General features: G+C 44.4%; 1 protein-coding gene across 1 annotated transcript in view; it reads left to right on the top strand.

Annotated features, from left to right (window-relative positions):
* The window catches only part of ADAMTSL1 (ADAMTS like 1), a 796,153-nt gene that overhangs the window by 429,520 nt on the left and 342,674 nt on the right, over positions 1-23,959 (top strand). Inside the window, exon 9 of the mRNA XM_086961466.1 lies at positions 1,996-2,134. Coding sequence (XP_086817592.1) covers positions 1,996-2,134 — 139 coding nt within the window. The remainder of the gene's footprint in view (positions 1-1,995; positions 2,135-23,959) is intronic.

Raw genomic sequence — 23,959 nt, 5'->3', positions numbered from 1 at the left:
GAGGTTTAGAAAACAGACTGGTACTAATACAAACATAATCCTACGCAAGAGTCTCAGACGACTCAAGACGAAGATCAGCGTAAGTTCCAAAGCAACAGGCAAACGATGACAGTCACTACTTGAAGCCTTGACTGCATTTACTCAAAAAGGAAAGAAAAGGTTAATCTGTCCCTACACTAACTCTAAAGTGACATCCTTACTTAGTATCCCTCCCAGGCAAGAGAAATGGTGTCAGCAGTGAAGACTTCCTAAGAAGTACACTCACTTTCCCCAGGTAAGTAGCCTAAGCTACCTAGCTCGTTCTCAGATGCTCCTTCCTGGTTCCCTCTCCTCCTAGTCTGCCTCAAGTCTGCTCTAAGACTGCGCTCTGCTCTCCACCCACGGGGTGCTGTCCCTAATACAAAATCCCAAAAAACAGTAAACACGCCCAAAACACACCCTTTCAGGCAGGTACTTCCTCCAGGATTTTTTCACCAAACTCCATCTTCATCCAAAAACCGTTGTTGTGTCCTTGGGTCCCAGGCACTTTCTCCGCCAAATGTAACATCTTTGCATTCCGATTCACTCCCAGCGTACTTGCTTCTACCATCCTAACTCTTAAAACAAAGAATTATTCTACCTAACGAAGCAAGTGACCTTGCACCTGCAACAGAAACGTGTGAGAAAGCAACCTTGCATATAAACAAATCTACAATTCGAAATTCACTGAGAAAAGGAGCCTTCCCAAGGAAAATACATTTCTGGGCTACAGTGTTTAGTCAAGCTAAGAAGCTAAGAAAAATACAGTTAGGCCTCTACTGGCGTTTTTATGTTACCAAACCTTTACACGTTTAAATGCATTTCTAACATTACATTATAAGAACTACATTCAAAGTCATTTTAAAAGCATTATTTCATTTAATTTCTAAAGCATTACATTGTCTCATGTTAGAACATTAAACTATTTCATTAGTAGGCAAACCTACACAGGCACTTTAATATGGCACATTTCTCTAATGCAACATTTTACACATGAAACGATAATTTCTACTTTACTTAAGGCATATTCTCGGTTAAAGTACTATATTAGTCTTTCAATTGTTATGAGCACACTTCTACATTTTGCAAAACCCTCGATTTAGTTCTACATTCCTAATGATCACACGTTAATACAGTCCTCTAAATATATGGGTGCTGACTACTCGGGATTATGATGCACCCCTACAAATTTCAAAATAACATGGCGCTCTATCACAGGTAACCTGAAAATGGTGCTCCCTTCAAACTATGATCTGAATATTTATACGCAAAACAATCTGTTAATCTTTTGAAGTTGCTGTGGCATTTATCTTAATTCATTTTTGACAAATAGATAATTGTTTGGTCTTCAAATGATGGTAGTACTTAGGTAAACACCTACAAACGTGATTGAAAAAAATACATACAAATAAATTGTGTTCAACGTCGGGCCCGATTCATAAAAATATTTAGCAAAATACACAAACTTAGAAGAACATTCACTACTTAATAAAATCAGGCTATTTTGTGCTTGCCTGCTATTTTTTTGTTAAATTGCTCATGAAGCTTTAAAGTTCCCAGAGTCTGAGTGTATAAACAAAATGGAAGATCCTTCCACCATGATAAGTCGGCATGCACGAAGATCTGAATGTCTTTGTCTTGGAAATCACAGCCGGGTACAGCCTGTGCTGTCCCTCGCTGCGGTCTCCGATATGATGATACATTCTGCACATTGTGTCCTGTAATGTTGCTATTCACCAAACACAGCAACGCCATCTTTACATGGGTATTTTGAGCAATATGGAGTCCCTTAGCATGCGGTGTGACTGCATAGTCTTTTGCATTATTTCCTTTTTTGGGACCGTCTGCTTCACGGGTTGGTCTATGCTATGACTGTATGCTCACTTTAGTTTTTTTTGTGGCACTTGCAGTTACATGAAAAATATGGCCCTACAAACAACTGCAAAAAGCCTCCACTCACTGTCATTTATGTTGCAGGATACCAGCTAACCTCTGCAGAGTGCTATGACCTGAGAAGCGGCCGGGTGGTGGCCGATCAATACTGTCATTACTACCCTGAAAACGTGAAACCCAAACCAAAGCTCCAGGAGTGCAACATGGACCCATGTCTTGCCAGGTTAGCCGTCTTTGTCATTGGCAGTAGTCATAATTCGCATACATGAAGCATGTGTCACATGAAACAGCCTTTAAATGGATGTTAAGCCTTAGCCCTTCAGCGTTCAACGTTTTATTTGCTGTTTCTTAATTGATATGTTAAGTCATCTGCATTTGTGTAGCACACCTCTACCATTTCTATGGCCCCATAGTGCTTTTGGAATCTGGATGCATTTTCATATGTTCTGAGATATTCATGAACTGGCTGGGATTGATTAGAAAATCTAGGTTTGTCCAATGTATTGTTAAAAGTTGGTTTTCACACGTCAATGTGAAGAATACATCGTGGGCTGAGCAGTTGAATGTGCATGCCAAAGAGCTTTGACTTTTACTACATTACACTCGGGTGAATGGTTGTCAATTATCTGCCTGAACATTTGAAACCGGTGGCATGGTTAGGATGGAATGGAGCTATTAAGCCGACTTGCCCTCCTATGAATGGCATGGTCTCATCGGGCATATAGGGAATATATCAAAAGATATTATGAAAATTCACAAAGGCGTGGAAGAGTATATATGTAAAAGTACTCCTGTAGTATTACTCCCATGTGAATAAATCCCTTAGTACTGTGAGGAGACCCCAACTTAGATTGTTGGGTAGCACAGAAAAGGTATATAGAAGCATTTACATAGATATCTGCTTCAGGGCCCCTCAGTTTACTTAGGCTTCTCTAATTTATTCGGGACATTTTTAAAGCTTCCACCCAGGGCAATACAAAAATGTGAGAGCTGTTCAAAACAGGTGTGACCTTGGAAGCATGACTAAGAAACCTTTAAAATTGGTTTAGTGTGGTGTCCAAATACATATGAACTAGAATCCCATTCTTGCCACTTTCTTAAGAAGAGACTTTATTGACAGAGACAATCACCAAAATCAGCTTCCAACACAATGCATAACATTTTGTATATGACATATGTCCATCATCCATTGACAGGGTAGACTTGACTTGTACTCCAAAACAATTCTCATTTGCCGACATTGTGTGTTCTCAACTGAATGCATCCCCTCTTTCTATACCTTTGCTTGCTGCTCTGTATATGAATGAGTAGCAGTTTCAAAAAACCTTCACTACGGGCTGCATATCAATGGGTGGGAGATATTTGGTGAAGAGGGACTTCATAGGACACGTGTAAGCAACTTCACATTTCCATTGTGACCAAGGTTAATGTACAGCTGTATAATGTAGCCAGTGGATCATCTAGGATGTGTTTGCATTTTCTGGTGAGTTGGCTGGTGTATACTTAGAGCCATTGCTTCTTTGAGTGAGGTATCAGTGTGTCCTACACCTGCTGATGAAACTAGACAATGGGCCAATCACCTTTCCCTGCTCTGTCATATTTATTGTTCCTTGTGCTTGCTTTTGCCTACAGAAGCCCTGTAACCTACTATGGTACTGAGCATCTTGTAACAGATCAGAGTCCAATCAAAGCTTAATAGAAGAAATAAAAGTGTAAAGCAAACATTAAATGTATACCTTTATTACGATGTAATATATGTTTGATAAGTAAAATAAGTATGAATGTATAGTTTGTCAGTAGAAATTAACATCTTTATATGCTCCATAGAGATCAGTGTCACTCTTGGTACCCATGCAGTATTCCACACTTTTTATAGTAGGTTTACTCCATAATTTATATTATAATTCCCTTGCTCTCTTTTTTCCTAATGCTATCATATATAATTTGCTGACAATTTTGTTATTGCACGGGGTTTGAAATTGACCGATTGGGGATTGTTTCCAGCGACTACTTTTTAATTCAAGAAACAGATAAACCTTTTCATAGTATCAAGTTTTAACCCCTTCCCTGGGGCGTGAATATCATTGTGAAGAAAATTTTAACTCCAGATTATCAATTACTACTACATCGTGAAAGTAAGTGTATACATAGCTAAGTATAGATTTACTAATCTTATCTTCACCATATGTACCTTGATGATATGTATCACCAAGGTTTGTGTATATATAGAGTTAGACACTTAAAATGTATAGAAACTTAACTTTTGATGTATGTTTTGCCCCTCGATATTGTTATAACGATGTTCTATCGTTTGGCATTCTGCGCTGGCTTAAACCCCTGCTGGGTTACTTTGACCCTTTCATCCGACAGATGATTGTCCAGGCATCCGTGCTGTCAAGATTGGACTATGCCAGCTCGCTATATCTGGGGGCCAACAAGACAGAGATTGTGAGACTGCAGAGAGTCCAAAATGTGGCCGCTGGAACTCTTCTAGGCTTGCCTCGCCGCTGCTCCACCTCCACTGCCATTCGTCAGCTTCACTGGCTGCCAGTGGCAAAACGGGTGGAGTTTAAGTCTCTCTGTTTTGCGTTTGGGATCTTGAATTCCCCAGCTCCTGGCATTCTGGCTGACTTGCCCCCTGCCTACGCCCCTTCATGTCACCTTTGTTCAGCAGGTCAACACCTTGCAGTTGTTCCTCAGGTTAAGAGGGCTCGCGCCGGTGGACGCTCTTTTCGTATTCTAGCAGCTAAGCTGTGGAATGCCCTGCCTGTCTACATCCGGAGTATGGACAACACACCGACATTCTGGAGGGTCCTGAAAACGTATCTTTTCTCAGCCCTCTAGGTTTGGTAGTCTCTCAGGGTTTTCCTTCTACTTGTCTTGTTGGAATCTTTGCTGTTAGTTGCCTCTTTTCTCTAGCGCCGAAGCAGCCTAACCCAACCTATCCCGTTGATATTCGAGGTTCAATATTCCCAGCCTACACTCTTGAAGGTATATAAATGTGAAGCTGACAGTAATAAACCTAGACTTATCCGCACATACTTACCTTAACGATACAGTAGTAGTTAAAATTCTGGAATAAATATTTCCTTCACGATATAGTAGTAATTGGAATCAACATTTTCATAGCATTATATTTTGTCCCCCGATATTGTGACATTGACTCTTTATGAGATAATGTCTCAGCTGCTGTTTCAAAGACTTTCCCATTGGCTGGATTGGTGTGCATACAGGCAGTCTTGAGGCACCACACTAGCCTGAATAGTTATGATTCAGACAATATCAGTACCTTTTTGAAACCTATATTGCATTTTTGTTTAATTAACTGATTTTTCAAACCTATCATGTACAAAATTAACTTTTCCCATTTTTTAAAATCCATTATTGGCCTCCATGAGGCACCAGACTCTTTGAAACAGGTCGTAGATACCGCAGACCTATTTGTTTAGGTTTACTCATTCGGATATGCACTATTTTAAACGTGTGAAAGTCCCTACCCTTTTTATAAGTATGTGATGTTGGAATATCTGTTTGAAGCAACTTCCTCTACATTTCAAAGAAGACTCTTTTTTTGTTCAGAGACTGTGTTCCTTTCCTCTTCCAAGTTTCTCAGTTTAGGGGCAGGGAGGTTGCAATAAATGGGCTGGTCTACAGTTAGACATGAACCCTGAGGAGGTTAGAAACATATGCCATGGGTTTGATCACATAGGCAGAAGCTGTTCCCTATTTCAGTTTCCATGACTCAAAGTCAGGGCAGTAGATTCCAGGTGGGATGTCCCATTTAGAACTATACTCTCATGTCTGCTGTTCATGAAGTTAAATAGCCACTTCTCTTGCCTTGCCAGGTATCCTGGTCTAAAGGGAATGGTGAATTGCTGGTTAGTTCTCATGAGGTTTAGGAAATTCACCATTGCCCTATTTCATTTCTCTGTCCAGATGCTGGAAAGGCCAACCATGTTGTCTCCTTAAATTTTACATTGGATCCTTTAGTATCATTATAGCTGTGCAGCAGTGGACCTTATCTAAAAAAGCAGGCACTGGCGGCTAGTACTCAAATCCATTTTACCACAACTTACAGAATTTACAGTGACTAGGACTCAGTTAGTGAGACTCACTCACAGCAGAGATTCCAAAAACTGAGTGGTTCAAAAGCAAAAGATCTTGTGGAGCTAAATATGTCAGAGCTCCATTCTTCATAGTGACATTCCCTAGTCTAAGCCATGGCTGACGAATTTGGTTATGTTAAAGATGTCCCTTAAGGATCTTTTGAAGATGACATTTTCCTGATCAAATATCTCTTTTTAGAGTAAGTTTTAAAACCCCAACGAAAAAATCAAATAAAAAGCAAGAATAATAAACAAATATTTTAAACTTTTGTCCCAAGAAAACTCTTTTTCTTGGAGTGACAGTCATCAGACGTTTGCTCTGTCCTTGAAGAAAATGTTTTGAGTGTAGTTTCAACAAGTGTTTCAAACAGGTGGAGTGTTTGTCCCTCTGCCAGTTCCTCAGTACCTAGCACTTTGAGCCTGTGCTGCTCTTATGGAAAACTAAAAGGTGATGGGTTGAATGCTTCAATGTATTGTTAGCCAATGGGAATGACATACACCGGTGCCTTGTGTTTTATGCCCACTGTTCCACTACAAAACCATGTAAATCAGGCTTCGTCCTCCTCCATTAGGAGCAGTGTAGCCTGAACTACCACTCTAGGTATCCAATGAACGAAAAGCGAGCAAGCCTAGACCGATTTCAGGCTGTTTGGGCATCATCGGTGATGTCCCACTTGATTCTCAATGCATAGTGAGCACAGACCCATGTCTGACCAAGCCTTTGGCACTGAGGGAAAAAAGTAATAAGTTGAAAGCTTGAACTAATTTCATGCACTAGTTAATACTCAGAACCAAATTCCAGTATATTGTTATTTTGCCCATACACACACCCTGCCTAATTGGTACCAAGTTTTGCGCAGAGGGCCTGTTTGAGATTCCCTTGCAGATCACCATGATGAATTTATCCGCTATTCGTGCAGCCCACCTTACCCAACCTTATCATCTGCATATAATAAGGTTACCGGGTACCTCATTGTGATAAAGTACTGTGTCCCAGCCCGGAACCAGTGCATTCTTGTCATTGTTGTCTTTATTCTTCCAGCAGTGAAAGGAAGTGGACTGATCTTCCAGATTGTAATGATTTGCAAAAGGAAAGTAATCAGTGCTGGTAACTGACCAATGAAACATCTTCTCATTAAAGACACCACCTGCAGGCCGTAGGCACAGTATTACGCTCCTCCAGCAGGTTCACTTACCGTCGCAGGTCTCCAAGGTCTTCTAGCCTCTTCTTATAGGAATCCATCATGGCCGCCAGCCCGGCCTCCATCATGGCCGCCAGCATGGCTCTACGGAGGAATGGAAAGCAATAACCCTCTAAACTAGAATGTTGTGTGGTAGAAAATCAAAGAACTACAAAGGGGTGGCTCTAATCAGTATGGCTGAGCCAATATCAGGAAAACAAGGAGAAAATGCCAGTACTGATTCCAAAAATTACTTTAACAAATGTTAGAACACAAGACCTGAAGCAAGACTGGAAGCTGATTAGTAGCTTTTATTATTTTGTTCAATTTTATCAAAGACGGCTATATTTGGGAACGGTGAACAATCTTACATGCTAGGTACAAGAATAATAATAAATAATAGAAAGGGGGATCTTTCATTATATCAACCATGTCACAATCATACAACATTCAACCATTCAGGAACACAAGGGGAAAAAAAAACGTGTGTAATGTATTACAGTGAACAATATTTACAGTGAGCAAACAAGCACAGGAATGCTGGAACAAGACCACAGTCTGCGAAGTTTCTTTAGAGGATATTTCTTAAAAAGTTATTTATACAAACAGTACATTCTTTACACAAATTCAAAATATTCACAGTTTTTGTTAGGTGAAGGAAAAGTGGACAAAGTAATGTACAGGGGGAGGTGACAAGCAACAAGACGATTCAAATGAACTTATTACCCAAGCAGACTGAGAGTGGTGACGGGCCTACGCGTTTCGAATCCTACTGGTCTACGAGGATTCTCGTCAGGGCCTTTATTTTTATCAAGATGGTGTAATTACATCCAGATGTTAATTTTTACAGCATCATGGCTTGGGGGAACAAAATGTACCTTAGTAGTCGGAGAGAATGCTTATACTAAAGGCGAAAATCACTTGGAAGACGAGGGTGATACCTACTCTTCTTGAGCCTTTTTCTTGGGGTGCAGCCGCCGTTTAATTTAAAGATTAAGTCAAGGCGCGTCGTCACGGAGGCTGGAACATACAAAGTGGCAATTGGTGTAGCCGACACTTTAACTCAAATGATTTGACGAACCGTAGTTAAATTGTGAAGGGCGTGGTCCGCCGAACACAGCTTACTGATTGCATATAATTCAAGGGCCCGTCTAAGCGGCACTGCACGTTGAGGGCATAATTTAAAGCTTTAATCGAGAACCTCGAACGACGGCGTGGCGGAGGGGCTGCACTCAGGCGGAAGCGCCTTAGCTCAAAATAATTAAACTTCTACCTGCTGAGATGTAACTCAGGTCATCCCAGAAAAAGATTTTTGCGGTGTGTGGCTTTAAGAATCAAACGCCCAGCTGGTCGGTGGTGGCCATTTTAGTTGCTAGGCACATTTCCCTTTTTTATCTGACCAAGCTCAAACAGTTTGCTGGCGTGTAGCCGTGAATGGAACATTTCGACGCTATCTCTCATCAGACCCACTTGTTTGCGCCAATCCTCGCTTGTTAATTTTAATGCAGGCTCTTAGCCTATCGTTAAACGGCAGAGGTCGCTCCAATGTGTCCTCGGGCAGAGTGGACATGTTAACACTTTGGAGTAACGGAAGCAGCCGGAAAAAAATGGAGCCCGAAGGTTAATAAGAGCAACACCGGCGCGAGCCAGAGGTTTCCATTTGTCTGCAGAGACCAGGGAGGTGTAGCGTTCTAGTTTATTTACGTCACGTCGACGTGACGCACGGCGGCCATGTTGGCGCCAAGCGCGCCAAGTGCGCGCGCAGGCGTTAGCGCGCCGATCACCGCACAGTGCAGAGCGCCGGCCGGCGCTCCTCGGAGAATTACAATCTGGTTAAAATAAACAAGAGTACAATTACAACCACTTGCTGCCTCTCATTATTAAGAAAATTTACAGTGGCGACGAGGTCGGGAGAAGCGGCCAGACTACCACGAGGTGCACAGAAGGAAGGTTGGACTCCACGTGGCAGCCACAAGGCACAGAAGGACTTCCACACACACGGTCAGCTGGCCCACCCAGACACCAGAAAGGTCTACCAGGTGCAGCACAGCCGAGGAGACGACGCAGCCAGACACGGCAGGACGCACTGAGGTACAGTGGACCCGAGGAGCGTGGCAGTGCCACAGCCAAGCACAGAAGCGGCATATAGGCCAGAGAGGCAGCGCAATCACTGCACAGTCAAGGACACACACGCCACATTCCTGCAAATCCACGCCAAGGGGGTGTAGCGCTGGCTACCAAAGAGGAGGAGGTGGGGACCAGCAACAAGAGTCCCCAGAGGAACATGCATACAGGGATCAAGAACAGCACCCCAGGCAGCCCCCCAGGCAACACCGCCGACGTAACAGGCACCAAGGAAGTGAAGATGAGTACCCCGGCGGGGTATGCGATTGCGCCTGTGCAATTCCTGCCGAAGCCTGGAGACCCACTGATGAAGTGGGAGGATTGGAAAGAATATATAGACAATTTCATAGGGGTTCTAGAGGACGAAAATGAAGAAAAGTTCACTCCTCAGAGAAAGAAACGTATCCTGTTGCTGAATCTAGGTCCAGAGGGACTCAGAATCTACAAGAGTCTAGTACCGAAGAAAAGAGAAGATACCGACGACGACGTCTATGCGCATGCGGTGGAAGACCTAGATGAACGTTATCGCCCCACCATCTGCGTTTCAGTGGACAGATATAATTTCCAACAAAGGAAACAAAAGGCGGAAGAAACCATCGAAGAGTATGTAGCGGCCTTGAGGAAACTGGCAGCCACGTGCAAATACGCACTGTGGGAAGACGAATTTATTAAAGATCAGGTTGTCATGCACACCACGAGCGCAAATGTACAAGACAAGCTGTGGGCGAGGGGCGACACTACACTCAAAGACGTGTTGGTCATCGTTAAGAGGGCGGAACTCGCACGGAGGTGCGCAAATGCAACCAAGAAGGAAGTGGCCACCCCAACCATGGTGAACAGAATACAGGAAGAGGAACACCGCAAAGACCAAAGAAACAAGCCACCAGGGGCCAAAGGAACCAACAGATGGCAAGGGAGGCAGGCGAGCAGTGAGAGTAAGAAAACGTGCTACAGGTGCGGAAGTTGGTCCCATGAAGCACACGACAGAAGATGTCCGGCATTCCGGGCCAAATGCCTGCACTGCGGCATTGTAGGCCACTACGAGAAGGTGTGTCGGAAGAAACAGCAAAAGGGAACGGTGAAATATGTTGACCAAGGCGATGAAGACCTCGAAGACGTCACAGAGGAAGAAGTGGTCACCGTCTTATGCATATACGACCAAGTGCTGAGCGTGGGCGGGAAGAGATCAACCAAACCCGTCCTAGACATGTCCATGGGCGGCATCACCATCACAGTAGTGGCAGACACCGGATCTCCATTTACCATCGTGCAACGGGCAGTGTGGGAAGTTGAGTTCCAACCCAAGTTGGGCCCAGAACTGGAGAAACTAGATATACGGCCTGTCACCTACAACGGGGATCGCATTCCCATGTTAGGATTCCGACACCTGTTGTTTGAGTTTAGAGGCCGATCAGCGTGGTGCAAACTATACGTTGCAGAAAAAGGACCCTCCGTCTTAGGATGGTTAGACCAGGGCGACCTGGGAATAAAACTCGACCCAGGGGGGAAGGAACAGATCCTACTTACAGAACAGGAGGAATGGCCGGCCATGAACAAATGGAAGGCGAACTACCCGAAAGTGTTCGGAGGCACAGTAGGAAAAATGGAGAAATTCCAACACAAGATCGTGCTTAAGGAAGGAGCCATTCCAGTAGCCCACAAGGCGAGAAATGTACCAATTGCAGTGAGAGAAGCAGTCCAGACGGAACTCCAAGAACTGGAGAAGAAGGGCATCATAGAACCAATCACATGCGCCGAATGGCTGGTGCCCTTGGTAGTCGTAATGAAGCCCAATGGGAAGGTCAGGCTCTGTGTGGACCTGAGAGAACTTAATAAAAACATTGTCGTGGAGAAATTTCCCCTTCCCAGGATCGAGGAGATGCTGGCCATGACCAGAGGAGTAAGGTGGTACTCCACCATTGACCTGACATCAGCCTACCACCAAATAGCACTGCATCCGGACAGCAAAAGCCTTACATCTTTCATCACCCCGTTCGGGTGCTACCGATTCTGTCGCATGCCGTTCGGACTGGCCTCGGCGGCAGCAGTCTTTCAAAAGATGATGCACCAACTATTCAGAGACTGTGAGGGCGTCCAGTATTTCCAGGACGACATCCTAGTGATGGGGCGTGATAGGATGGATCATGACCGGAAACTAGATAAAGTGCTACAAACACTGGAAGTCAAAGGCCTCACGGCAGAATGGTCAAAATGTCGGCTGGGCCTGCAATCAGTGACATACCTAGGCCATGAAATCGGACAACAAGGAATCACACCAAAGACAGAAAATGTAAAGGCCATCGCTGAAGCACCGCCCCCCAAGAACAAGGAAGAAGTCAGGTCGTTCTTGGGAATGGCGGAGTACTATAGTAAATTTGTGGTACACTTTGCCTCAAAGACCTACAACATGAGGTTGCTGACCAGAGAGAGCACGGCGTTTCAATGGACACCGGAAGCCCAAGCAGAGTTCAAAATCATCAAAAAGGAGGTCTCAGGAGCCATACCGCTCAAAGGGTACGACCCACAAGGCACCACGGTGCTCACCACCGACGCTAGTGACAAAGGGCTGGGCGCTGTACTTATGCAAGACAGAGGAAGAGGGGACATGGAGACAATCAGCTTCGCATCCAGGGCATTGACGGACACCAAAAGCAAATACAGCGTCATCGAGAAGGAGATGCTAGCGGTGGTGTGGGCCATGACGAGATTTCGGCAATTCTTGTGGGGTACCCGATTCCTGCTCAAAACCGATCACAAGCCGCTGGTGAAGGTATTGACATCGTGCGGACACGCCAGCGCCACGCCCAGGATAACCAAAATGTCCTTAAAGTTGCTTGATTTCAGATACGATGTGGAGTACATCCCCGGGAACAAGAACCGAGTAGCGGACTACTTGAGTAGGGCAGCGGCCATGGAGCCCGGAGAGAAAGACCCAGCAGACAGAGGAGAGATGGTAGCTCTCATAGAAGACCAAGAGAAGCTAATCAGCCAACAGGAATGGACTGAAGCATATGAAGAAGATACCGACATCAAGGAAGTGAAGGCGCACATCTTACAAGGATGGCCAGACAAGAGAAATGTGAAGACGGACCTCATGCCATATTTTGAAGTGAAGGAGGAATTGTCAGTAGGAGACAAGGGGATATTCATCTACCGAGGAGACAAGGTGATTCCCCCAAGGAACCTCATCAACAAGTTATTGGACTTACTACACGAAGGCCACTTGGGCATAGGTAAACTGAAGGCCAGATCGAAACAAAATTATTGGTGGCCAGGCATGGACATAAGAGCAGAGAGGCACGTCAGGGAGTGTCCACAATGTCAAGGAGCTGACAAAACATTGAGACCACTACGTCCAGCTCTTGGAAAGTTCGACAATCCCTCCAACCCGTGGGAAGAGTTGTCCATAGACATCTTAGGACCGGTGCTAGATGACCAGAGCACCCAGAAGTACGTGTGTGTCCTCATAGACCGTTACTCCAAGTGGCCAGAGCTAAAAGTGAGCGAATCCATGGACACCGAGAACATCTTGAACTTTTTATCCAAAACGTTCACCAGGGAAGGAATCCCCAAGTCCATCTTAAGCGACAATGGGCCACAATTCACGTCGGAAAGATGGAAACAATTCATGGTAAGAAACGGCATCACTATCAGACACACGGCAATTTACCACCCAGCTGGAAATGGCCTAGTAGAACGATTTAACAGAGTAGTGATGGGAGCCATACAAGCGGCCATATCCAGCAATAAAGACTGGGAAAAAGCGCTAGAGAACATGGTGTGGGCCTATATAATAACTCCCACAAGCACGGGGTACAGCCCTTTTCAAATATTGAGAGGAGGTGAACCCTTCACGCATGACAACAGGATCTGGAAGGAGAAGGTGGTGACCAGTGAGTGGTCCCCTGCTGTGGTAAGGGCCAACCTGGAAAGAGCACAAACAATCTACGCCAATCACTACAACAAACGGAGGAATGTGAAAGAGACTCGCCTGGAAAAAGGAGAGTGGGTAAGAGTAAAGTTAGCCACTCTACAAAAGAAAGGAGACAGCAAGTATAGCAAGCCGATGCAAATCAAGGAAGTATACGATCGGGCAGCTCTGCTGAGCGACGGTAATGTGTGGTCGCAGGACCGCATGGCCCGGTGCAACAAGATATTGAGATGGGGACGAAGGAACACGGAAGGTGAAGACATGGAGGACTTGAATGTGGAAAGTAGGCCAAGCGGAAGTGAGCAAGAGGATGAAGCAAGTGCAGGGGAGGCACGTGAAGGTGGAGAAGGGAGCGAGACTCAAGGAGCTGAGATGAACATGTCGGGAGGAAATACGAACAGTGATGGAGCAGTGAGCGAAGGAATGGAAGATACTGGAGCACCATGTCAAGGGACTCGAGAGAACACTGGTAAGGTTACCAGGAGTGGAAGGCAAGTTGTAAGGCCCTCCCGATTTCGAGACTTTGAACTAGACAATGAAGTGTAAGTGACTGAACTTGATTTTGATAAAAGGGGGAGATATGTAGCGTTCTAGTTTATTTACGTCACGTCGACGTGACGCACGGCGGCCATGTTGGCGCCGAGTGCGCGTGCAGGCATTAGCGCGCCGATCACCGCACAGTGCAGAGCGCCGGCCAGCGCTCCTCGGAGAATTACAATCTGGTTAAAATAAACAAGAGTACAATTACAACCACTTGCTGCCTGTCATTATTAAGAAACTTTACAGGAGGGAGGTTCCCGAGGTACTGAGCGTCCAAACATGCTCATTAAAATGAAGTGCTTGAGTGAAAGTCGGGCATTATAGGGACGTAACCTTAAAAACCCGAGACGCAGTGATTGACTTTGACAGAGGACTTGTTTTAACCTTTGGCGTCAGGCCTTGTTAGTCTGTGCTTGTCTGGTCTGCCAGTTTGGGAAGGAAAAGCCCATTTCCAAACCACGCAGAAACTGTCTATAATTGTGCACTTCATTACAACAAAAAATAAAGCCTGCCAAGCGTGACTCTGTAACCAGGTCTAACTTCAATTCATATATTTCTACTTGAATAGCTCAAAGACAAGTGTGTTCCAGCATGGGTTATATTCAGGGCCGCTGCAATTATGCAACTGGGAAGGACCATATTATATGGTAGGGTTGATTAAATGAACTCAAATCGTGCTGCATAAAACTGTACATTTTTTATAGTGTTACTTCATTTTAGCCATCTGTACACATGTTGACACTGCCTGGGCATACGTTTTGCGTCAATAGTTCCAGATTAACACCCAAACACAGCAATAAGCAATTTTAAAGTGACTACTCAATGTGAAGAGCTTTTCATTGCCCCTCAACATGCGTTGCTGACTTTTTTTTGTAACTTTTAATCTGTTTGAGCTAGAAACAATGTTTTTGTTAAAATCTGTATATTATTCAGCAGATGATGGGTTGTGTGGTAAATGAGGCTAAACTATAATTATACTGAAAACTACGCGGCTGTAGAATCACATAATTTCAGTTGTCCTGGTTACATGCTATAGAATGGTAGCTCTTTTATGTTGGACTTATCTCTGTAAACCGGATAACCTGCCCACTTGTGTGAGTAGTGGAACACTTTCACCAAGTGAAACCATAAAGGAGGCAGCGTACACGAATGTCTTCTCAAGCAGAATATTCAGGCCATGTGCAAGGAGCAGCTATGAAGTGCATCATCTCCTTGAGTTTGCTTTGTTCATCCTAAATTGGCAGGGCATGCCCAGACGTGGGTCCCTTGCTCACTTTACCACTGGATTAAAGCTAGCCTGGCTAATGAGGGGTGTTACCCCAAATCCAGCCCAGGATGCTTGTTTCCGGTACGGGGAAGACCTGGCTTTGCAGTTCGGTCTGGACTATTCCCATGAGGCACAGGGTCAAGACTGATTTGCATGTAGCTGGGTCTGAACTGAGGTGGCGAAGTGAACTAAAGAACGATGATGGATTCACTCCAGATCTGTGACTGGGGGTGAGTGTCTAAAAAGTTTCAGCGCTCCGCCCATCATCTCCTTGTGTTTGCTTTGTTTTCACTAAGTTGGTAGGGTATGCCCAGACATGGGTCCCTTGCTCACGCTGCCACTGGATTGAAGCTAGGCTGGCTGATGAGGGGTGTTACCCCGAAACCAGTCCCAGGTTGCTTGTTTCCGGTCCAGGGAAGACCTGGCTTGGCAGTTTGGTCTGGACTGTTCCCATGAGGCTGATTTGCATATGGCTGGGTCTGAACTGGGGTGGCAAAGTGAGCTAAAGAACAATGATGGATTCAACCCAGATCTGTGCCTGGGGGTGAGTGTTTGCAAAAGATCCAGCGCTACGCCCATCATCTCCTTGTGTTTGCTTTATCAAGTTTTGGGTGCACCTACTGTTACTTCCTTCTTCTGACTTTGTTCAAAGATTCTTTCGACTCCTCTGACTTTGATCAATGTTGCTTAGACTGATCTTCCCTTTGACTGACTGTAACTGCGCTATTTGACTTTCAGTCAAATTGGCTAAGATTGGATTAGAATAGTACATTACCAGGTCAGACTATATATCAATCAAAATAGTAAATTGGCTTGGGTAATACTATTTTGCGTATTGTTATTCATGTAGTGCGCATTGTGCAATTAGATGCAGCAATGGATATCAAAGTGTGGTGGGCAAAGTGATAACATAACTGGCATCCAGTTTTGGTGCCAGGAGAAGAGGAAAAATGACATTTACAGTCAGTTGTGGATAGTGTGTTTTTGAGAGAAAATCTTGTGGAGAGACCTGCTGTTACCAGGTGAGTACATATTTCTTATCGCCCATGGGGTTCTCGTCATGTGCCTCACGCAATCAGTAGAATTAAAAGTAGCTACTAAATGCACCAAAAAGAGCTGCACTGTTGTATGCCCCCAGGTCCCCTAGGTGCAGGTAGCCCGAAAGACTGTGGTAGGGAATATCAAACCTAAAATATGGACGGGTCATAATATCGCAACCATAATATCGGGTACAAAATTTCCAACAGGTAAGTCCACATAGGGAGGAAGTATTTACTATTCTTAACTCCACCTTTATGTACCTTAAAAAAACATATATACAAATTTACTTTTTGATATTTTGGCCCTCGATTTTGTGGTCACAATATTTTGACTGGTCAATATTTTGGATGCGAAATTTCCTTCCCCACACCTGCCTGAAGAAGTAGTTGAATTACTTTGTTCAATGAAAGTTGGAGGGTAGTTGTAGCTGCTTGGTGCAGTTCTGTATGCTCTTATTTACAAAGGATGATACAGGTAAGTAGCTAAAGACTTAGGGCCTGATTAGGATGGCGGGTCAGGATCGCCAGACAGGCTGACGGCGGTCACAACATTGCAATAATGATGCGACCGCCACCACAGCAGTCGCAGTGCCTATAGTTTGCATTGTGGCGGGTACAGGCACTGTGCCTATCCCTGCACTACGTGGCTGGCACCATGCGGTGACTGCCACAGGGTGCAGTGATGTGTAGCGGGGCACCATAGGTGGCTCCCAGTGCCCATATCAGAGGGACAGGGGGAAGGGGATGCGCACTACGGGCTCCCAAAGTCCCTTACTGCCTACCTTTTCATGGCGGGTTCATCACCATCAAAGGGCCGGCTGAAAGGAACATCGTTATGCCTACGGCGGTGCCTGGTATGCACCGCCACCATTGTAGGCATTACTCTGCCTCCGATGGACCGACGGGCTCCTTTAGCCCGTCGGATCTGTCGCAGTCGGTCTTTCCGACCACCGCACAGCCACCTGCCATCAAAATGTGGCGTGATGAAAACCTGTTTGCGATGGCAGTGGGACCGCCACTGACGGGCTGTCGGTGGCAGGCTCACCGTCATAGTAATCGGGCCCTTAGTCAGCCACAGGTCCAGGCCCCAAGACCGGTAAACTATTCTCATGCTGATTCAAATGCCTTGGATTTGTTGTCCTCTGAGTAAAACACAAAGACAACATAGTTTGTTGAGTAACTGGATGTGTATTCGATGTTTGAATTAGTAAATGAAGACAAATGGTCCTAAATGACAGTTATATGGAGACAGGTGGTGGCTGGAAAGTCCACCGAATAGAGAGGCGGGAAAAATATTGAATACATTTTTTTTTCAAGAACAAAAGTACAATTAAATGCATTAAAAAAATAGAAAGGTACTTAACATTTTCCGGAGGCACGACCTCCTCACTCCTGTCGTCTTCTTTTCCTGATGTCACCGACGTCACCTCATGTCCAGCTGGGCATAACCAATCCTAGCGCTGCATGAGAGCAGGGTCAAGATTGGAGAGAGCAGCATCTCTAGCCGCTCCGAAGGACGGCAGAGGCCTGTGCAGACTCTCAAACCAGCTGTCCAAGACAGCCGGGTTGAGAGAGTTATAGTGCGCATGTCAGGCTGGCCGTCGCAAGACGGCCCGCCAAAGGGACATGCTCAATATAACCTCTGCCCATGTTCTCTTCACTGCATGAATGGTGGCCAATGTCAGACTGTTGACTCTCCCAGAGAAGTGAGTGAACTCATTGAAGAGTAGCACATAGGAGTGCCTGTGGTAGTCTTACACTGAGAGGACCACACAAAGATTGGCATGTGTTAAGGAATGTCCTTTACCAAAGAATTGTTTGGCCGCAAAAGTACTCTAGCCAGATTTACAAAGGGCTTGTGTAGCTCCTGCATGTCACAAGTCATCTCTAGGCAACACAAGCCCTTTAGTGGGATTTATTAAGCCACGTAAGGCCACCTTGTGCAGTTCCGTGTGGTTAAGTAAATCCAAAGGGAAGCAAGGTAGTGCATATCGCTGCCTTGCATTACCTTGCGGCAGAAAGGAATTCCATGGGTGGAGTTTGGGTGTTCTCATACATCCATTCATCTATTTTGGCGCATTCTCAGATTTACAATGAGTTGCAAACTTGAGAATACATCAAAATGCCACTTCTACCAGACCAAGGCGTAACAAGAAGAAATATCTTCATTTCTCTTTGTTACTTCTTTTTTCTATTTGTGATGCATTCCGCATCACTCATAGAATAAGGGAAATGCTTTAAGGATTGTTGTTATATAGGAAGGTGCCCCTTCCGGCACAAAACAATCCTGCCTGTAATCCAGGAACCCTATCATCATAATGTAAGGGTTCCTTTGTTGGCTTTAGGCAGGACACAGGGCACCAGGGCAGGGAGGCAGCAGGAAGGTGCCGTATCTTTGTAAATATGGTGCATTTCTGATCTCTCCCTTTCACACAACGCAGCACTGCAAGTTGCCTTGCTGTGCAGCGTTGCGTGAAATGTTAGTAAATCTGGCCCCCAGTAGGGTTGATGGTATGGCGTGATGTTTTTTTACCACCTTCTGGGAAAATGCTAAAGAGAGAGTTGATAGAAAGGATGTAGTCTTGCAGAACAGCCTAAGTCATACCAAGCCAGTGAAATTGCTGCTCAGAGGTTTCAGAGCATATAGAAGGCACACGCCTCTGGGATCTGTGTGAATTCTCCATAAGTGTGGGGCTATCAGATGAGGAATCCCAGCCTACTAACTGAGTACTGATGATGTCTTCACACATAAATGTACTGTGAGTCAATCTTCGCTTGATTGGAGTCCGAGGGGGTGGGAAGCAAGTCCAAACCTTAGATGAGGTGGTAGCTTCTTACCCCCTGTGGGTCTGTGAGACTGCACTAAAAGTAATCCTTAATTAAGAAACTTGGATCTTGAACTCATTGGGCAGGACTAAGGTGTTGCTCTTTTGCTATAACTCAAATCGTGGGATTGCCTCTAGAAACCTATGAGCCATTAGCAAAGTTGTACATATCTGCTTTACCCATTAAATACCATACCTAAAATACCAGAAATTATGCTGAATGCAAATATTTTCTTTGCATTTATTGAATTATATGTAGTCAAACGGCTAGCCAGAAGTGAATACTGACAGTCCTAAGAAGCACGCTATACAACGCAAGTTTTGTTACGTCTCTGAGCATCCACTGCTGACAGGAGCAAATGGAGTAGGACTGTGGTTTAATTTCCTACTCTGAAGATGGATGATGGCCTACTAAAGTTGATAGGCCTGTTTTCTGTGCTGGTGCCAAATATTGTCACTAATGAGCTATTTGACCAGATGCTTCGTTAAGAGACATACGCCCATATTTATTGTTGAGATTTCAAATCACAATATAAAACCAGTTTTTACATATCAGTCAACAATCATACATATCACTGTGGTATCAGAGGCAAACAGAAGGCGAACCACATTAGGTAACAAATAATACAAGAGGAACAAGAATTTGTAAGGGGGAACAAACAAAGAGGGGACGCATTTGGGTGAATTAAAAAGTGATGGCGCAGGCCTGAGACCATTTACAAGCCTCTAAATAGACCTGGACATGGTTTAAGTTCAATAAAATAAACATCCCAGAATTGACAAACACAACAATACGCTTGGGTCGGTAGCTGTCTTCTAAAATGACCAAATCAAAAGGGAGCTTAAGGTATGGTATGTACATCCGAATATCGTTAAGTGTAATGACCCATAGACCAGTCAATAGGGTGAGGTACAGTCAGCAAATCTCGGACTCCCAAGTATGGGTCTTGTACTTGGGCAGTTTAAGATCATCATTCACTACATGCGGGAAGGGATAATGGTGCTTCTAGGCTGAGAGGTGTCTACGACTTGTCACACTTAAGGAATGGACCCCAGAATCTGGAATCTAGTCCATTGATCTTGTGTTCTGTATGTGGCCTTCTCATCGAAGGTCATGTGGAGGAGCTCCTCCAGTCTTTTAACTGGGATCTTTCACAGGGATCATTACTGTCAGAGATCTACAAGATCTCATGATGTAGACTTCCGGCACTGGGAGGGAAGTGACAACCCACCACCACCGGTGAACCGCGGAGCTGCTCACTTCTGGGGCGTCCTACACAGCCAGTCTCGCCGAAGGCTGAAGTTTGCAGTTGCTGACTCCATTCTGGGCATCCCGGATGGCTGACCAATAAGAGTTAAGACACAAGTATGAAGATAATAAATGTGGTAATAATAATAATAATCCACATATGTAAAGCGCAAACAATCACCCGTAAGGGTCTCTAGGCTCTGGGGGCCGTCAGGAAGATTAAGCAGGCTATTGCCCAGAGTCACATGGTGCTGGGCTAATCTACCACCGGCGTCGGGGATCCAACCGTGATCCCCAGATTCCAGAGTCAGTCACCCTGGCCGCGGCGCCACACCTCTTCTATGCAGCTGGGTGACATATACAGATGAAGAGTCAGGACTGAGGCCTACATTGTAGTGTTTGGAAGTGATCCCATGTTATTTTCGCAGACTTATAACTACACTTGAGCCTTGCTTCCTGAAGGCCCTTGTCCCGGAAGGCTTGTAGCTTGACCAGTCCTCATAAAAGGTCAGTAATGGAAAGGGAAATGTATTTGGCGTATCCTCTGCATAATTTGGAATCTACACACGTTTTCAATCTTTCAATCCGTGAACAATACAATAACAATCTTGAAAAAAAGTCAGCAAGTAGAATTTAAACAGGAAATACATGAGAAGCACAAAGTATTACTTCCAGGTTTGTGAACAGACATCAGATTAAACAACATCTATTGCATCTCTTCCTGGACTAATTATAGGCCCTTTCCAATACTCTAGTTGTAGCTCCGAGCAAATTGTTCCCATCTGTATAATTTCCTCAGTTGAAGCACACTATTGCTATGCAAAGTATATTCAGTCATTCAGGAAATCCTCTCCTGGTGTAATATATTCTCCTATCACTTCCCGCTTAGTTCCAAATTGTTCTCATTGGTTTTCATTGTTCATTGTCAAATACTGAACTCTACTTAAAGAACGCCAGTGCCTCTTGTTGCAGAAGCGCTTTGTAAGACTGTTGAATAAATCCATATAAATAAGTAGGAATACAAAGTTCACTACCTTTCTGTTCCATAAGGATCTGAGGGCCTCATTTATGAAAAGTGTTTAATCGCTGCGGTAAAACACTGATGCAACACTTTTCAGTGCGCCCTCCTTGCGACACCACAGATGCATCGTATTTACTGTATGGCGCTCCATGTCGCAAGGATTGTCAGATACGTCAGGAATCCTGGTGTATCTGTCGGTGCAAAAATGGCGCATTGCTGGAGTGTGTCTGGAAACAGACGCAATTCCAGCAATGTGTCATTTCACATGGGGCCAGCCCAGTGTGAAAAGGCCTGCATCACCCCTTACACCTGCTTCAAGCAAGCATAAGGATTTGACGCAGTGAGGCCGTAGAAGTGTTGCAGTGAAATCTCAAAGATTTCACTGTAAAATTTCTGTGCCAAATTTTCTGTGCCAGTACGCCCACCCTGCATACATTGTACCTGTTGCAGGTATAATGTAGCGCAGGGGTTTACAAAGTGACACATCTACCTAGATGCATCATTTTGTAAATATGGCACAGTGTGGTGCATTTTTTAAGCTGCCGCAGTGTCACAAAAAATGACGCAATGGCGGCGTAAGGGCCTCATAAATAAGGCCCTGAGAGATTTCCTTACTATCTAGATATGCAATATCTAGTACCTCAATGACGAGTGACTGGCAAAGGTAGACAGATACCTGTGTGGTAACAAATGCTGCACAACCTCTTGAACGCAGAACACGTCTTTGATACAAGTGAAAGGCCGTTCTAATTCAAGACACTCCAGAAAATAAGATCTTTGAAAAAAATCCTAAAATGGGTGAAACTGCTCTTAACATCCCAATGTGAAGAATTGGTATTACAGGTATGTTGTTGATGTTGCTTCTGCTGGACAGGAAGGCAAAAGACAAGGTTGCCTTATTGGACCAATCCTATTTGCACTGGCTTGCTCAATGCAGGTGGACCCCTCAATAAGAGGGCTAAGGTGGACAGGGGACTGGGAGGACTGCATATCATTGTATGCGGATGACCTGTATACTTATACTCGCCGGATACAGAAATGTCACCGGAAAGGCTGTTGCACAGTCTCAAAATATATGGCCAATACTCGGATTTAATGTGAATTAGGGAAAATGCATCATGTTTCAGTAGACTGAGGGGTCCAGTAAACAGACCTGGCAATGCCTGATGCAAGCCAGAGCCACAATGTTTACATTTCTTCGAATGCATATCACTAAAGATGGACTAGGCTTAAACTTAAACATGGTTCATGCAAAATGTAGGCAGGACATGGAACATTGAAGAACATTTCCCTATCACTGTTAGGTTGAGGATCCAATTTAAAAATGGCCATTCTACCTACATTTCTACAGTTGCTGCAAAATTTGCATTTTTAGGCCCTGAGACCTTATTTTGACAGATAGAAGTGTGTTAAGCTCCATGCTTTGGGATGGGTGGGACTCCAAGAATTTCCTTAAAGACACTAAAGAGAGAGCTATATGACTGTGGGATAGCGCTACTTCATCTGGGAGAATTGCTGTAGAAGTGAAGGGACCTCGGCGAGGTGGGTGTTAGTAAATGGCACATAAGAGGAATCACAAAAGTAGGAGGCATGTGGGCACAAGATAGATTAAAAACATTTGAAGAACATAAATAATAATAATAATACATACTTGTAAAGGGTGACTATATCACCCCTTAAGATTTCAAGGAGCTGGCGGCCGTTTGGGAGATTAAGTGAGCTATTGCCCAGAGTCACATGATGCTGAGCTGCTGCCGTCGATAGAACCGCAGTCTCCACATTTTATATAAATACATGTGATTTAAACATGTACTAGCATGCTACTGGAAAGAAATGGAACATCTAAAATCTAGAAGATGAGGAAGGTCAGAACCTTCTACTACGCATGAATCGGTGGACATGGACAATATGTATTGGTGCATGGTGATGGTTGCTGAAAGCTATGTGTGTAGAGGTTTTAAAAGAAATTTGGAAAAAATTTGGGGAAAATGGAAGTGAGCGCATGGAATGGAATAGGTAAGAGAGGGATCTGTGATAATTCCATATGATTAAGTTACAAGCATGCCCTGGGACACCTGCTTAGCTAGTCATAAGGAACTTGTATGCCTTAAACCTGGTAGCATGCACATGTTGTTCAGTATCAGGAATTGAAATCACCTCAAGCATTAATGGATACTACTGCTTTTCATAATTACATGTATGTGATAAAAAAATCAATAACATGGTAAACAAAATAAATGGTACATTACACTGTGCGCATCTGCAAGAGAAGTGATGCACAACCTCAGCAGTTTTTGAAACTCTGCTACAAACTGGAAGAACTCTCAGTCTATGGTACCACAAAAAACATGAAACTAGGAAGGTAGTTCTACCTAACACTCAAACCAGACTAAAATGAAGCATACTCCATCTAACCGTTTGACTGCCTTGAAGAGCAAGGAAAGTACTGTGGTGATTATTTTGTGAAAATATAGGCCAGATGCACCAAACCATTTTGTGGTAGCAAACGCTGCAATTTACAAAATCACAGGATTTGTGGCCACCAAATGGCCTATAGGTGGGTGTTAAACCCATTCAAGCCAGAAAGGCTTTCTGGCTTTCAAAATCAATTTTACTACAAATAATGAATCACAGTTTGAAAGTGGTGTGAAATGGGTACCCCTAATTAATTGGGATTTGGTGTGGCATCAATCAATAGTGTGTAGCCACAATTGCGTTCCCAAGCCATTGATCAATCACCGACACCTCAAAGGAGGTGGTAACT

The sequence above is a fragment of the Lissotriton vulgaris genome, chromosome 3_1 (genome assembly GCF_964263255.1).
Source record: "Lissotriton vulgaris chromosome 3_1, aLisVul1.2, whole genome shotgun sequence".
NCBI lineage: Eukaryota > Metazoa > Chordata > Amphibia > Caudata > Salamandridae > Lissotriton > Lissotriton vulgaris.
The sequence above is the reverse complement of the archived record's forward strand: the minus strand, read 5'-3'. Positions and strand labels throughout refer to the sequence as shown.